The sequence below is a fragment of the Necator americanus genome, chromosome II (genome assembly GCF_031761385.1).
Source record: "Necator americanus strain Aroian chromosome II, whole genome shotgun sequence".
NCBI lineage: Eukaryota > Metazoa > Nematoda > Chromadorea > Rhabditida > Ancylostomatidae > Necator > Necator americanus.
Window position 1 is genome coordinate 36,234,756 of NC_087372.1, and position 17,432 is coordinate 36,252,187.

Genomic DNA, 17,432 nt, shown 5'->3' on the forward strand with positions numbered 1-17,432 from the left:
CAGACTTTGCGAAGAGTTGAAGAAATCCTCAGTAGATATTTTTTTTTGATTTTTTGACTTTCAAGACTTTTTTTTTTTGAAAGAGCAGTCTTCTGCCAATATTCAACCAATTTCGGAAACAGAAAGGGAGTCTCAACCTCTCTCCATATTTAAAATTAAGCCAAGCCGTTTTCAAAGGAAATAAACGAATGAGCGAAATTATCCATGGTAATTAATACCTTTTCAAACACTGAAACCTAAAGCTCAACTCTATTTCTGTTCCTTGTCTGAGCGAGAGTGTGACTATTCTTTTATTCATTTAGAAGATCACTTGTTCCGACACTGAGGTTATTCTGAAAAACTGGCAAAGAGGTATATATGGGTGGAAGCGTTACACATAGACAAGGAAACAGTGAAAGTATTTCCAGAAATCTGATCATGTTAGAATCAAATTGGAATAGTACCGCTTTGACTCTCGTGGTGTTGTTTCGTAATGGAAAAAAAACGGCATGGAAAAGTGAAGAGTGCGATTTCGTTTCTCCTCTTTCCTATCACTGAAATTGAAACAATAGCGAAGCCAAAAGCGAGTGCTTGGATACTGTTTCTAGATGAACACTGTTTGACTACACTACTCTTTCTAGCTATCGGTTTCGAGCGAGAACGGCAATGAACCTAACTATGTTCGAAGAAGTCTGATTGGAGACTATCAGAATACGCTGGTATTGTTCTATTATAGAATCCAAACTAGTGGTGTTTAAATTTAAGGTATTCCATTCTCTTCCGTAAGGTGTATCCAATGGCCTTGTTTAAGGCTAACTCCTTAGATGCATTAGTGCATACATCAAAATAAATTTTCTCACTTTTGTGGTAGTCTTGAGTTTCTTATTTTAGTATGTAAACACTCAGAGGTAGCAGCGATACCGTGAATTTATATTTATTAGAAGTTAGGGAATTTATATTTATTAGAAGACACAAATCTGCTTTCTACTAGCCGATAGCATAATATGTAGTATTCATTCTTTAAATCTACTTTAGTATTGCGAGTGCTATACTTAATTTCAGCGTAAAAAATAGAAACATAACAAACGGGCTCCCAGAAATACTGTTTACTCAACTGTTCTATCATAACTGCATGATTCAGTATCATCCCTAAAACTTCGTTCAAATTCCAACACCTTAATTCTCTTTCATTCTTATTGTGATATTCTATCTGCTTCTGCTCTATCCTCGCTTGGAAAAGTTTGTAGGATATTGTATTCCATCCATTTACAGGTTTTTCCGAATCTATCCCTTCTGAGCAATGGAGGAAGTTCTTTACTGTTGCACACGTTTCAATTTCACAATCCGTTAGCAGTGGTCCACGGGGAGAAGCCTCCCGCGCAAGTCGCACACGTGCGAGCGGTCGAAAATCAATGAATACGGCTCAGAAGGCCGTTCATTGTTCTAACACTGTTTTTAAGTGTTTTTTTTTTCGTTATTCTGTTTAGTTGTCAGCGTTTTTCGTTCTATTATTATAGTTTTATTGTTCTGCACTGGTTTTCGCTATTCTTTGATTGACATTTGATCTGAAGTTCAAATGAAACGTTGCAGCTATTGCAGTCTACATTGCAGCCAAATTCACTTTATTTCGTTATGGGAAATCAAAGTGACCAGAGCAGGCTGCTAAACAGAGAATTTGATGTTCCTTGGATAAAGAGGCTCCTGCGGACGCTCAGCATAGAAATGCGAGAGAGAGAGAGGAAGCAGGTTCATCGCTGCCTTTAGTAGTTCGAGGGGAAATGCCATCGCCTGCGAATGTTCTGCTTAACTGATTTTGAGTAATTCTACTTCTACTCTTCCACATAGTGAGTTTTTTGAAATCGTTTCCTGCTAATCTTTGCTTTACTGACTTTGTTAGGATGCGCTTTCCCGGCAACTTGTGGAGAAGATTCAGAGGGATCCAGTAAGCAGGTGTATAAATATAGATGTATATTTAAATACATGTTAATAAATAAATAAATATGTTTTTCATATTTTCTTAGTCGCATACCAACCTCGACCACAAGACTGAAAATTGATGACACCTGAAAAAGCAATAAAAACAATTTTGTGTTCTGTCAACTCTTAATTAACACGACTAGCCACTCTGATTTATTTCGTTTACACCTTTTCTACCGACAGATTTTCTACCAACAGCCTCTCCTGCGGGCACTTATTCGGCTGCAGATAATCGGCTGCGGGTACCTAACGACCGCCCCCCAACCGCGCCCGGTAGCCAAAAGCGCGCTCTCTTTCCAGCGAGCTGGCGCATTGGCTGCCTTCTCCCGCGAAGCTCCGCCGACTCGAGTCCAGGCAAAATAAACGAGCCGTTTTCACCAACTTCTGTTGTTTCTGTTATTTGCGAAATGATTTCGCAAAACAGTTGGCTCGGTGTCTCGGTATTAACATCGCCTTTGTGTTCGCTTCGTGTGCACGCAATGGTGTCACGTTGTGTATTGCGAATTGATGGATGTAGTGCGCACGTGCATAGCACGTGCTGTGAAGGTGTAGTATCTTGGGAAAGAACAGGTGAGTCAAAACGTAGCAGGAAGAGCCACGCAGTCACGTACGCCTTAGTGGCACGCGGTTGCTACTAGATGGCATGATCCACATTATACATATCCCCTTCCCTAAGCAGTATTTGTATGATTTCCCATCTATTATACGATATCGTAAAGTGCCGTAATAGAGACGACAACAAACACGCAATGTTGCAATACTGGGGCAGGAGAAGATTCATGAAAGACAGGTGGTCCAAGACAAAACAGAGACAGTACTAGTACTGGAGAGAGCCCCAAGTCGCAACACCCACACTGTCGAAAACTCCGCCATTCTCAGCGATGTCAAGGAGGGTCCGGAGATCAACACCCGCAGTCTTGCGACGAGACTCGGGTGTAGCCATTCAACAGTCAGTCGCCTCCTCTAGACCCTCGGCTACAAAAAAGTGCTGGTTCAATGATCCCTCACACCTTGACAGATAACATTCGGTTTACTCGGGTATCCATCTATCAATCTCTCCTTCTTCGTCCGCTTCGAAAGAAGTTTCTCGAAGATCTTATTACTGGAGATGAGAGTTGGGGGCCAAATTGGGCCTCCACCCCAAGAAGTGTCTTCTTTGTTGCTTCTGGGATTTGATGAGAATGCTCTTTTATGAGCTGCTCTCACAAAGCCACACCGTCATATCTACTACTCAGCTCCAGAAGCTCGCATCGCCCGTTCGAGAAAGACGGCCGAGAAAAGTTTCGATGCACCTCCTCCATGATAGCGCTAAGCCCTTTAGCGAAAGCTATCGCGGAACGTCCGCGAGTTTTTATCGCAGAGCCCGCAGCCCAATGGTATCCAAAGACCCCCGGACACTACGCCCTTTAACTTTTCTCCTCAGGAACCACTCTTATTTAGATTCTCAGAAGAAAAACGAAGATAGGCCCACTTGTCCTTTGTAAGCCTTTTGTATTCCTTTTTATGTTGTTCCTTTTTCCTTACTTAGTATTTCTTCACTCTGTTCATTCTTTTGTTTATCATTACTTTTGGTTTAATTACCCAAGTTTTAGGTGTTGCACATAAAACGTTTTATCAACTGGTGTCGTGTGTAGCCCGAAGGAACACAGAGAATTGTCGCAGTACAATGAACCACCAACGACAGCCTTTCCGCACATGGTGCATCGGCCCACTACGTTGGATCAATTAGTGCTCAAGATTTTTGATAATTTCGCAGTATACTGATAATCTTGAGTACATTGGACCTCTTGTATCACGGATTTCCGATTGCAATTTTATTTTACGCAATTCTACTGGATTATTTGTTTGCAAACGCTGATTATTCTGCCCCTTCAATACGATACTACGAGATACGCAGACACAGACAACTTAACGAATACCAACACGTCCCATAACTAATCGTAGACATAGGGGAAAAGATGTCACGCCCGGCTACACTACGCTCACACAAAGGGCTTTTAACTCGATACTGCAATTGCTTAACGCGGCTTCCTGACGAGCAATCACCAACGACAGCCTTTCCGCACATGGTTTTGCTGAGGAGACAAGGAGACAATATCTAATTGAACGCGGAAGATATCTGAAGTGCCTCAGAGAGAACTGCAGAGGGGTGTAGATTGCCCAAGAAGAAACGCGTCATGTTTTTACTGCCACAAGTATTCTCACCACGCTGCAGTATGTCCGATGCCCGATCAGACAAGAGATGTTCGGTACCGGATGGAAGAACTAAACCTTGGTCTAGAGGAGGTCATGAACAAAGTCAAGCGACGCCGACGAAGACTGGAACGATTCGACGCAGAGCAAAGGATCTAGGACGCTGGAGGGGGAGTATCGCGGAATGTCCGCGAGTTTTTATCGCAGAGCTCGCAACCCAATGGTATCCAAAGACCCCCGGACACTACTTTAACTTTTCTCCTCAGGAACCACTCTTATTTAGATTCTCAGAAGAAAAACGAAGATAGGCCCACTTGTCTTCTTAAGCCTTCTGTATTCCTTTTTATGTTGTTCCTTTTTATCAACTGGTGTCATGTGTAGCCCAAAGGAACACAGAGAATTGTCGCAGTACACTGAACCGCCAACGGCAGCCTTTCCGCACAAAAGCAACGTTATCACCATTAACGTCGGAGAGGGCGCAAAGATCGCAATTGCAGGAAACATAAGCGTCAAGAAACTATTTTAGGCCAATTCTCATCATTCCTTCATTTCTGTTTCTGTGGTTGGTTATGCTTGTTCTCGTTGATACGTGGAGCCATTGACATCTTGTTGAGTGAATTTGCGACTATCATAATCATCTGCTAACTGAGATCTGGTAGTAACAACTGACGAATTCTTGCTTTTTCCTTGTCTCTGAGGGGAATTTGAATGGTGAATTTAATTCATTCTTGTGAACATCCATGTGGACATTAATCTTTTCAAACTATTTAAAACTTCATTCCTTTGTGTTTGTTTTGTTTTCGTCCTCCTCGCTATCGTTATATGTTACTTATGTTTATGTAAACAACCACAAAGGTTTAATTACCCAAGCTTTAGGTTACGTCAGCCCAGGGGCTTGGCACCAAAGTCGCCCATCAGACGGCCCACGCGGCACTATTCAAGTGCATCGTCACTGAACCCACGAAAGGCCCCAAGTAGCTGAGGAGACCCATGAAAACCTGGAGGAGTTAAGCTGGGAAACAGTGCCCCATCCACCCTATTCTCCCTTGCTCCCTCAGACTACCACTTATTCCGGCCCTCCAAGGCTTTCCTAGCCAAGAAAATCTTCACCAAGTTTGAAGAAGTCGAACGGGCGGTCAGTCATACCAATCCTATTATTATAAATTCACATACATATTGACGGCAAGCCGTCCTTAGGAAAATAAATAATCAAAGACACGACCCGAAACTGTGCGCGCCGTCTGTGCCTCCCCAAACGCCACACCATCATGCTTCTCGAGTTTCGATGGGACGAGACGTGATGGAACGGCGGGAAATAGCATCAGTTGCACTCGAGCGATGGAGAGGATGGGCTGGGGAGCGGTAGGTGAGGGGACGTGCTTGGGTTAAGTGCCCTCTTTGTACGGTGTTGAGAACCTAGGAGTAAATGAACGTTGTGTACTTAGAATGTTTTATACGTATGATTATAATTATTATTCGGTAGTAATTTTAATAGGTATATGGAGTTTGTGAGTGTCATGTTGTTTCATATTTTGTATTTATCGTTATCGCGAGATTCCGCTGATCTTTATGTTATTGTGTTTTTATTGAAGATATAAAGGCTTAATTACCCAAGTTTGAGGCATCTTGTGGAACGTCGGTTTGGACCGAATATACCGCGTGGCTACAAATCAAAGGAGAACAAACCCTCGCGTATCCACAGATATCCATGTAAATGTACTCTTCTAATAAAATTTGTGCCTTGGATCCAAAGTGACTTCCACAGGCGACATTGGTCAAGAAGGTCGAGCAGTGTTAATGCGGCATGGATGAAATGCAAAATGGCAAAAGGCGTACTGTGCGACGAGAGAGTCCGTGTTCGACTGAAGTCGAAGATCTTCAAGAGGGTTGTGCGTCCTTCTCCCCTTTACGGATGCCAGTGCTGGCCGACGACGAAAGCCTTGGAAGGAGTGTTGCACGCCATGGATATGCGGATGTTGTGGTGGTCTATAGATGTAAGCCTAAAAGACAAAGTACCCAATGACACTGTACGCTCCATCTTCGGCGTCGTGCCGATAACTGAAAAGATGAAGGAGGCGCGATTGAGGTCTGGTCACGTCTTGCGGCGAGAGGAAGATTCTGTTGCCAAAACCGCTCTGAAGCTCGACGTTTCAGGAGTGAGGCCGCGCGGGAGGCCAAAGATTCGCTGGTTGGACCGTGTGAAGCTGGTTATGATAGATGCGCGTTTGTGTACGGCTCATGCGATGAATCGAACCAAATGGAAGACAAGAAGCAGAAAGGCGGACCCTGCAACAACGAGGGACAAACACTAGAAAGAAGAAGAAAAATCTGATTCAGAGAGTAATGTTGCGCCGAGTTTAGACAAACAAGTCAGGACAGTAGATAAGCAGTCTACCAGTGCTTATTTCTTATTCTTAGAGAATTCTCGTAAATCAAGCCTCGCAGCATTCTTTGAGCATTCTATAGGTCCATGCGAAATCTTAGATCCACCCGAGTTTTTCCAAAGGTGGTCCAATGGTTTTCCAACGCAAAGTTGGGCGTAAATAAGTAACACAGCGTAAATAGTAATTTTCATTTTCTGCTTCAATAGTTGAGTCTACCAATCTTTCTGCTTACAACAAACCCAGGTCATTGCCCTTTACGCGGCTGATCTTTCAAACAGGAAGATCGCGGCTCAAGTAGGGCGACCTCACAACTGAGACTGCATCAACCACTATCTGAAGAGCACGGAAGTCTACGAGGAAAAAATCACTACCGGGCGCCCAAGAAAGTTATCTAGAAGGGAAGAAAATCGCCTGGTGCGGAAGGATTCAACAGCAGCGAGTCCGCGGACAGCCTGAGTCGTTGTCTTGATCTGCTTGTATCGAAATGAACAGTACTACGCAGCTTGAACAGCTGTCCTTAAATCGTTAATCAGGTTATGAGATGTGCACCTCGTTCGACTGACCGCCATAATGCTGTCAGATTTAAGTTCGCACGTACACATGAGCACGAGCTGGGAAAGGGTGAGATGCTTTTGCAGCCGATCGGCCTCGTGCCCAAGTCTCTATGTTTCTAGTATCATTCTTGTGTCGCTATTATACGAACTTACAATTCCTCGCATACGGTAGATTTCGTTCTTTCGCACACGTTCGTGTTATCGTTTTAATGGACCTTACACTCAGTTCAGTAACCCGATGTTGAGGTTGGTGTCAATCATGAAGTCTGGCATAATCGTATTCTGTCGTAAGCCGCGAGATGGAATTAGTGGGAACTCAAAACTTCAAGACATGGCGACACTACGGTACACCAATTCCACGCCGTTGGACCCGTGTCGCGACATTTTACCGTTTTACAATGCTGGCGCACAAACTCGACGCCTGGGGACCCGTTTCACCCTATTGTATAGCTATCTGGTCTGGGTGCCAACTCGACTCTGTAGGATCCTTCTCACCTCATTTTACCGCATTTCGACTTGGGCGCATCAATCCGATGCCGTGGGATACGTTACCCTCCTCTTTGGAATTTCGCGAGAGAGAGAGGAAGAGAGACACACACATCACACACATACACACATACACACATACACACATACACATGGACTAAGTGCGTTACTACAGTCATGATTCTTCTTTCTATTCTTCTTCTATTCTAAAACTAAAAAAGATTCATCAGGATTTAGGATTCGCCCTATAAGCAAGGTAACAGGCGTAGTTTATCTGTTTAGTTGTTTTGGTGGTTTTAATTGTGAATTGAATAGGCCATTTCAGGGGCGATTTTGCCGAAACGTAAGCCAATAAAGTCGAACTTTCAATCGTGTACGGTCCGTTTTCATCCTTCTATACTCCCCGTATACGTGTTTAATGAAAGAACGGCGTACAAATTCATCGATTATTGGTATTACTACCGTTTTCTTGTAGGATGCAAGCATATTGAACTAGTGGCAGTTGTTTTTATTCTTTCATTGGTATTTTACTGCCTTTGATATGATTGTCATACACATATACGTATCATATACATACATAAAGAGATCAGTAATGACGTTCAAGGTTTCCACGCTTTTTTTTTTTTGAAGTTTTGTTTTGTGGTTTTGGAATGCTCAATCAATTTTGGGTAGTTCTTTGCTTGTACACCAGAACGGTGACCTAACTATGAACGAGACTTCTTTGTCTTCCTCGAATGTCACTTCTTATGGAGTAGTTGCTGAAAGCCCAACAAAATGACCTATAAAGCAATTTAAAGGTATCACCCCACGAATCTGAGGCAGATTTCGGGTGGAGTATTCTTACAAGGGATAGTAGGTAATGGAGTGATTCCATCCATTTCTTCCTAATTGCTGTAAAAAACGGCTCGGAAGACGCGGCGCTGCACAAGGCTGGCGCGCTCCAGTCGAACTCCTTGTGGAAAATAGTGCCCCGGAACGCTCGAAGCCGTATCTTCCGGGCCGTTTTTTACGGCAATTGGGAAGAAATGGATGGAATCACCCTCCTCTCCATTACCTGCTATCCCTTATAAGAATACTCCAGCTGAAATCCGTACGACCTCAGATTCGTGGAGTGATGCCTTTAAGGCAACAAAAGAATCATACCTGAAGCAAAATAAAAAATCGTTCCGTGTAAAAGTAAATGTAAATGTAATTACCGCTTGACCGGGTAGTGCACTGGAATTCCAGAACACAAATCTCACCTTAATTACAGCACGTCGTATCTCACGAATATAGGTGGGCGCTTACTGCAGCCTGAAAGTGGTCCGCGGTTTGTTTATCCCCACGATTACACAAATAAGATAAACGATGGAAAATATTCACGGTATAGACCGTTGCTCTCAGTAACCACACAATCGAACAATATATTCTTTATCTGAATTAAGTGATGACAATAAATGGCAAGTGAGGGAGAACAACTCGTTCGATATCTTATGGCGACTTCCTGAGATTAATGAGGTGACGGCAATACACTGAGATTGATGAGTATCAATGATAATGAGAATACTAGGCTCGTGCCGATTGGTGACGCAGGGTAAGTGCGGCTGTGATGCCACTAGCCGGTCCTAATCCGCCTACTCCTGGCTATTGCGAAATGTTGCGCGTGACCTCCACCGCAACAACAGCTATTCGATGATTAATCGAATTCCGCCACTCAGGACCTCTCGGTTTCCTTCGCCGGTTCTAGGCTATCCGCCTTATTTTGGCTCGCTACCAGAATTCAGAGGATCACCTCTCCCTTGCTCGGTTATCCGATCAACTGCCTTTTTGTATGCGCAGACGCGCCCTTATATACGCCTTGGCCTGGGAAACCCCGCCCATTTGTGCGCGAACCCTGAGTCACCAATTGACCTTACTATCGATCGATTATGATGCACTAACAAATAACTAGGTAATGAGGGATAACATAGTAACAAATAACTAGGTGATAACATGACAACAAATAAGTGGGTAATAAGGGATAACATCACAGCAAATAGCTATGGCAATAAGGTATACTACAAGAACAAATTACTAGGTACTAACTGTACACAATGCACCTGGATGTGATAACAATGTACATAATACTCCAACATCCGTTCAAATCTGCTTTTGGACTTCCTGGATTTAACGGAGTTTTTCCAATCTTCAAATCACGGAACCAGGTGCGATCGTCGACGTACTGATAGACATGTTCACTACGAGCCGGCGAACTGATACCGTCTTTCAAAACTGGCATCCAAGAAAAATTTTCTTCAGCATAACAGTTCCCAATAATCTTTTATTTTTCATGCAGTAATGTTTAACGATGAAACACAACAACAATAATTTAACGAACTTGTTCCTACTTTGTTTTCTCTATAAAAAAGAAGAACGATAAAAAAGTACTACTTCTATTTATTTGATGAACGTTTATGACATAATAACTTAGAACCTTACCAGATAATAAGATGACCTGACTTGAAATAGTTTTCTACATCTACAAAAAAAAAGAGAAAATATACCTAAGCACGTTATTATGTGTTTATAAAGATGGGTCAGTTGTCTCGAAATTGTCACTAACTGAATGTCATGACTGCTTCGTTCCATTGCATAAAAAGTCCTTGTCAGTCAGTGAGTTATTCGAATCTCTCTCAATACCCGCACCATCACCTCCCAAGCTGCTCACATAATTACTTGAATTATAGCCGTTTGCGTTGGACAAAAGAAGGTTGATCACTGATTGATCGTATCTAAATATCGAGGATTAAAGGCATCACCCCACGAACCTGAGGTGGCACGGATTTCAGGAGTATTCGTATGCGCTGCATGGTAGATTATTATTACTGCATGGTAGAGGGGGTGATTCTGTCCATTTCTTTCTAATTGCCGTAAAAAACGGCCAAAAAGATGCGGCTTCGAACGGTCCGGCGCGCTATTTTCTACAACGAGTTCGACTGGAGCGCGCCAGCCTTGCGCACGCACTGCATCTTCCGGGCCGTTTTTTACTGCAATTAGGAAGAAATGGACGAAATCACCCTTCTCTCTATAATCTACGATCCCGTATATGAATACTCCACCTGAAATCCGTACCAGCTCAGATTCGTGGAGTGATGCCTTTGAGAATGATTAGAAGGTTGGAGTTGTTTCTGTTTAGACTTACCTGTGGCATTTTGCATATTCTGTGAAACGATTTTTTCCGAAACTACAGGTCAGCTGTGCATGAGGAGGTCCCATACAATTCTTTTCCAATGCACATAGAACATACCTAAATCACTTCTTTTTTCTGAAATCGAGCGAAAGCATGAATAATAGCATGACACTTCAACAAGTACGTAATTTTGACACTATTATTGAGTAATTTTCTGTTTCCGATGCAGTCGGATCAAAACGACCTGAAGCTCGGCGCAGTTCCGTAAGTTGCTGCGCTTGAAGCGGCGCGGTTGAGCTATCAGGGTGGGACCATCGCTAGCTTCACTCGCACTATGGTGCTATGAATGGTGCCAGTGAGGGTCCACTCTCAAACGCAACCGCTACGCTCCATCGCGTCGCCTCGAGCTCAGGCGCCTACTCAACTGCAACGTGCTTCAAGTCATTCCGATTCGACTACAGAAACCTAGTAATTTTAGGGGCATGTCACACAAAGTTACGTTATATAACGGTTGAAAATTCTAGTATGAAGATATCAACGTAGTTTTGGTCATCTTTGTAACTATATCTAATCAGATATTCCAAAAAGCATGAAACCTACGTTTCTGACTATGCATTTCCCAGTACAATTGTCTTTTGAACGCGCAAATATTTGAAAATTTGTGCAGTAGTACAAAATGAACAGTTCTTTTTGTATTTTCTTCGCATTTGACCTGGAACGCATGGAAACATTTTCGGTTGCAAGAAATTGAAAACAAGTTGTAGTATCCGCTCTGCTGAAGCTGGAATATCTGCATAACCTTTGAGGATTTAGGAAATCACGTTGAAACTACTAGTAGTGCACTATAAACGTGCTCACCATTTCAAAATTTGAACAGTGTCTATAGTTTTGACAGCGAAGGCAAAACCAGCGTCATGATTTTCGTTTCTACTTTTTAGTTTCTCGAGTTCCGTGGGAATGTAAATGTAGACACCTGAAAAGAAGTTAACAGTAAATAACCAAGAAAAACATGCAACTAGAAGTGCAGTATTCAAAATAAAATTTCTTGAGAGGAAAAGCGAACAAAGCAAATTTGTGGACTTGTTCGGGTAATTTGAAAAGTTTATAATGCATTTATTTCTCCTGAGGTTTTTTTTTGTTCCTATTCAACGATTTGTTTGAGGAAACCAGCTGAGAGAAGTCTTTAGAAACTTTTTGATGAGAAGCAAAATTTTGTTATTCAAAAAAATGTTACCGTCTACATTTACATTAAATGATTATTTCTTGTTTGGGACCACATGCTACACCCATGTATTACCATCACGTCAGTTCAGAAATATTAAATATTACAACTACCGGGGATGTTTATGAATTTGAAGACTTTTTTAAGAGAAATTTTCCTGAAACTCACCGGTACGTTCTCATATTCTGTAATTTAGATTTTAAAATTTTCGTTAATCCCTTGGAAAGCGTGTTTAATGCACCACTTTTAATCACCTAAGAATTTTCATAGTCTCACTGCTTAGCTATTAATTTTCTAAGAGTATTGTTGTTGGAAAATTAATGGCTAATTAGTGAATAATTCTTACATTTTAAATGCATGCCGATATTATTGTAATCTACAAGACATACCAGGATTAGTGGTTGGAAAGACGCCATGTCCGGATGATGAGTGAAGAAGATAGGCTGACTGAAGAAAATTATGAATTAGTTAGAGCTAATTTGAAGAATTATTGGTACCATGATTAATGGAGCATTGGGAAAATTGGATGCAAACTATGTATAAGAAATATAGTTGTAAGGAAAGAGAAGAATTGAATAAATAGTGAATGAAGTTGAAATAATGAAAATACAACAGATGTAGTAATGAAATATCCATCAAAATTCGGAAGTAAGGAATCAAATTTACACCTGGATTGTCTAAATGTGTTAAAATTGCAGGATATGTCATAGGAATACGAAGAAGTGCTGATATGAAGTGCAAATAATCCATACTGATGTTTTAAATACACTAGTGTCCAAAACGTAAGGATGAAATTAAGAAATACGCAATGAGAAGAACAAAAATGACATTTCTATCCAAAGACAATAATTAAATTGAAGATATCACCACGTCTTATGATGACCCACTGAATATTACAAAAGGCGGGACATTGTCTTGAAAGGCATCACTCCACGAATCTGAGGTGGTACGGACTTCACGTTGAGTATTCGTATACGGGGTAGTAGGTTATGGAGTGGGGGTGATTCCGTCCATTTCTTCCTAATTACCGTAAAAAACCGCCCGGAAGATATGGCTTCGGGCGTTCTGGCGCACTATTTTCCACAAGGAGTTCGACTGGAGCGCGCCAGCCTTGTGCGGCGCCGAGCTTTCCGGGCCGTTTTTTACGGCAATAAGGAAGAAATGGACGGAATCACCCACCTCTCCGTAATCTATTATCCCTTATAAGAATACTCCACCTGAAATCTGCACCACTTCAGATTCGTGGGGTGATTTCCTTCCAATGCTGGTCCCAAGGCTCATAAGCCGTTTTTTTGGTAGGTCGCTATAGCCTACAGTCGCGCTGTAGTCACGTCGATCCCAAGCCAAGCGACTTCCAGCTTTCTACGCGCGACTCGGAAACTTCTAAGAACATATTCCCGAACATTTTTATTCACTTCCAGAACGAGTTGTTAGTACAGTACTATGTTACGTTAACTATTTTCTTCTTAAGGTTTGCATACCAGACCAATATCACTGTTTTTTAATCAAACTCTCCGTAAAAACACGGATATCTTCATTTTTCATCCGCTCAGAGTTAAGACAAGAACAAAAAAATTGTTAGGTAATTACTTTGCATATTTCCCTCTTAATAAAATTAATTGATTACTAAATATAACAGTGCAGCACACTTTATAACTAAGTTAAACGTATTGTAATTTATCCTATTAGAAGAAAGGCATGGTGTACTTTGAGAGGTCAGTCGCCAATTACCTCAATACGTAATATCTCGAGATTTTTTTTCTCGGATAACTATTCATTCGTCAATTAGATATTTTGCCCGACGTATTAATACATTATGTGACTACTTTAACTATACTAAAAGAAAAAAATTGTAACTTTACCTTTCGGCATTCCGTGGTAGCATTGTTAAATAGATTGAGACCCCTGAAACATGAACGAATGGCGATAGTGTTTAACTTTTATCCAATAACAATGCAGTGATTAGCAAATAAACACATATTTTCGATTTTGCTTTTTTGAGAAAAATGGATTAGTCGGCGTTCGGCTCTTATAAGCGGTTCTTATGATTGAAGGCAAATAGATTTTCTTTTTCAACTCACAATTTCCATGTGCCATCTTTTCGACACGTAACTTCATTGTATACCACATTAAGTTTGTCTTTCTTCCATCGCACTGAACTGTCCATGTACCAAATTGCTCCGAATTCATTTAATGTTTGCTAGAATTGAGGTTGTACCTTTGTTAAGTGTCATGCACAAAGCAATTTTTCATGCCAATTGATTTGTTGATCGATCAATAGGCTTAAAATTTGGTTTAGTTTAGTTTTTTTTTTTTAGTTGTGGAGTTGTTTTTTTTTTGGTTGAATCACACGTTTTCGACTCGAAAGAAGGCGATTTACCGGAATTTCAGTCGCTTATGTCAATAAACAGCTTAATGTCCAGCTCACGGATCAATATATCATCTTTTCCTTTTGAGGTCTATCGACTATATAAATTCTGAATTGTAAAAGCATCACTCCACGAATCTGAGGTGGTACGGATTTCAGGTGGAGTATTCGTATATGGGATAGTAGATTATGGAGAGGGAGATGATCCCGTCTATTTCCTCGTAAAATTACCGTTAAAAAAAAACGGCACGGAAGATACAGCTTCAAGAGTTCCGGCACGCTATTTTCTACAAGGAGTTCGACTGGAGCGCGCTAGCCCTGTGCAGCGCCGCATCTTCCAGGCCGTTTTTTACGGCAATTAGGAAGAAATGGACGGAATCACCCCCTCTCCATAATCTACGATCCCCTATACAAATACTCCACCTGAAATCCGTACCACCTCAGATTCGTGGGGTGATGCCTTTAAAAGCCAGAAAGGTAATACAAGTGACATTGGAGCAGAACTAATTGGTCTGCTCCAATGTCAATAATTAAGAAAAAAAATAATAAAGGAAATATGAAACATATTTACACCTTTCTTAAAATAAAATGTTGAATTCTTCCAAGTATTTCATCTGGTTATTTCTAAAATAATGAAGAAACTTGTTATAATTTAGCCAGAAATGAGCAGTTTGCTCTCAGAAATAATAAAAGTTAAAGGATAAAGTTTCTAGCGTTAATAAATCCGCTTGGGATGCGCCCCCACGTTCACTTCAATTCAGAATCGTTTGAGGTTTACGAACGTGTATCTGGCCTATACAATGACTTGCAGTGGCTAGCCGATGTGTCAAGTCAGTGCTTTTACCCTCCCAGACAAGTCTGGTACCAATTTATCGACCCCGGAGGGATGAAAGGCTTGGTGAGCACTAGGGGGCGGATTCGAACCTCCGATCGATTGTGCAGTAAGCGGAACCTCTAACCGCTACACTACACCCGCCCCTTCAGAAATAATAGTGATAAATAATAATAATAATAAATAATAATATCGAACCGCTATAATCAAGGGTTTCCATCTGTATTCCGATAAGGTTTCCACGTATGGTGGATAGTCATCAAATGGAAACTGCCGTACTTCTATCAAACACATCGCCTGTAAAGAAAAATTTCTCAGAAAAAAGTGATTAAAATGGTCTCATAAGGAGTTCATCAACTACCTTAATCCTGTCTAATGATTTTTTTGAAAGCCCGAGATCATAAACATAAAGTTTCCTTTGAGGCCACATTTTTCGAAAATTTGCTATCTAAAGATAGTAATTATGGAAATAGTGAGTGATCCTGTAAGGTTGAAACTTGCAAAACTACCTACTAATGTGAGCCCTTCTCCATAGTGATTTTCTGACATTGCTGTCACAAATGCTGGATCGGGAAGTTGTTGTGTCTCTAGATCCACGATATTCTTATCCGAGAGAAGACCTGAAAGTAGCTGTGAGCACTTTTTTATTTTGTTGAGTAAAAGAATATAATTTGATAAAATTTTGCGTACCTAATTTTGTTAAATGCTTGGTATATTCGCAATTGAAACGTTGACCTTTAACACTTGTGTTTGTTGGTAAACGATAGCAAAAATAGTACACATCACCATTTGCGGTACATTGACAATCAGATTCCAATACAGTACCACTGACCATTGATTTCTTCATTGGTTCCTAAATGAGCAAAATAAGAAAAAAAAAAGAAAATAACACTTCTTTCAACGTTCTAAGGTACAGTAGGCTTCAGAATTTTGAGAAAGATCGTTGTCAGAGAGGGGAATTTTAACAGAATCACAACAAAAATCGTGGTTAGACATTGAGCACCAGTTTTTTTTTTTAAATTTAAATTATATCATTAGCAATGAAGGGCTAAGGACAACAGGAATTTTCCACAGCAGGAAAATTTCGAATAGTTAATGAAATCTATTCAAAAAAGCAATTTCTCCTCTCTGGCCACCTTCGTCTACTCGGACTTCTACTACAACATTTACATCTAATTATAAAAGTAATACAAAAAGAACTGTTGGTGCTACTAGTATAAGCGCTGATACTAAGCTCATTTAAATATTGCAACTACGTGTGATGTGATTTGATATCCATAAACACGAAATATCCAAGACTGCGTTAAAGACAAAGCACTGAATGTCTATGGGCTCCAAAATCCTAGCACTCTTCCATAGTTTAATCGTGAAAGAACGCGACTACATAGTCTTCATCAGATTTTTTGTCCGGCATTTCGATGCAGCACTGCGGCTGCGACGCGGCTATACTGAAAACCCTATTTTTGAGAGAGAAAGCGTCAAGATATGCTCATACTCCTCCTGTTGCGACTTTTTGTTTTTGTTGAAAAAAAAAGTCATAAACATACGATTTTAAGACTTACCACAATTTTTACGACAGGATTAACAGTTAAAGTAAATATAGCAATAAAGGCGACTGCCGCCAATGTTGCATACAGTGATTGTCGCAGTTTCGTCGTCATTGGACAGTTCTGTGGATCAATGATCTAATCTGAAACAAGGATTGTCAGTCTCAGTTTGATATTTAGAAAGAAACGAAATTTCCTCCACTTGTTTAAGGCAACTGAAATCGAAGGTGACACTATTTATGAAGAAAAGATCATTTAGCTTTACTCGACTGAGGAAAATAGGAAAAGTGAAACAACTTTGTCATTTACAATTCTTCAGATTCCATCTTTCCATTTACTACATACCTTTTTAACATAGATTGAAAATCATATTATTTTAGAATGCGAAGGATCTGAGTAGGATGAGAAAAATGAGGTTTGGAAAGATTTTTCATAGCAAAAACACGAAGAAGAGCGCTTCAGATTTTTGTGAGCAAATATTTATGTTGGCATTTCTTCGACTAGAAAAGCCTTGCCATCTTTCCAAGTTTTCTCTGAAGGGAATCGTGATTCTGGAGTTCAATGTGATAAAAACGTAAAAATAAGAGTCGACGCTTATGTTTGCCTCCATGACGAGTTTGATTAGAGCAGTGTAAGCGAATAATAAAATACTGGGACCCTGTAGAGAAATCACGCTGAGGTAGCGTGACGGTTGTTCGGCAAGATATTAATACAGACAAGTATAAGTGACGCAGGTTTTTTT

General features: G+C 40.8%; 3 protein-coding genes across 5 annotated transcripts; 2 read left to right on the plus strand and 1 right to left on the minus strand.

The window, feature by feature from the left end:
• Positions 1–5,434: 5,434 nt before the first annotated feature.
• RB195_020554 (uncharacterized protein) lies at positions 5,435–6,461 on the plus strand (the record flags this gene model as incomplete). The annotated part of the gene is made up of 2 exons (XM_064188908.1): positions 5,435–5,511; positions 5,771–6,461. The coding sequence occupies 2 exons, from the start codon at positions 5,435–5,437 to the stop codon at positions 6,459–6,461; spliced, it is 768 nt and encodes a 255-aa protein (XP_064044789.1).
• On the plus strand, positions 5,970–6,461 carry RB195_020555 (uncharacterized protein; the record flags this gene model as incomplete). The annotated part of the gene is made up of 1 exon (XM_064188909.1): positions 5,970–6,461. One exon carries the CDS (start codon positions 5,970–5,972, stop codon positions 6,459–6,461), a length of 492 nt encoding a protein of 163 aa, XP_064044790.1.
• Positions 6,462–10,160: 3,699 nt separating this feature from the next.
• On the minus strand, positions 10,161–16,804 carry RB195_020556 (uncharacterized protein; the record flags this gene model as incomplete). 3 transcript variants are annotated; one of them, XM_064188912.1, is made up of 13 exons in its annotated part: positions 10,161–10,323; positions 10,734–10,838; positions 11,404–11,433; positions 11,580–11,694; positions 12,333–12,390; positions 13,806–13,848; positions 14,025–14,143; positions 15,342–15,440; positions 15,505–15,591; positions 15,657–15,763; positions 15,834–15,878; positions 15,930–15,996; positions 16,706–16,804. In XM_064188912.1, the coding sequence occupies 13 exons, from the start codon at positions 16,802–16,804 to the stop codon at positions 10,161–10,163; spliced, it is 1,137 nt and encodes a 378-aa protein (XP_064044792.1). The 3 variants fall into 3 exon arrangements, with proteins under 3 accessions (XP_064044792.1, XP_064044791.1, XP_064044793.1); XM_064188911.1 differs by lacking the exon at positions 11,404–11,433; XM_064188910.1 differs by lacking the exon at positions 10,161–10,323 and having other exon boundaries at positions 10,776–10,838; positions 11,322–11,433; positions 15,834–15,996.
• Between the last annotated feature and the right edge of the window lie 628 nt (positions 16,805–17,432).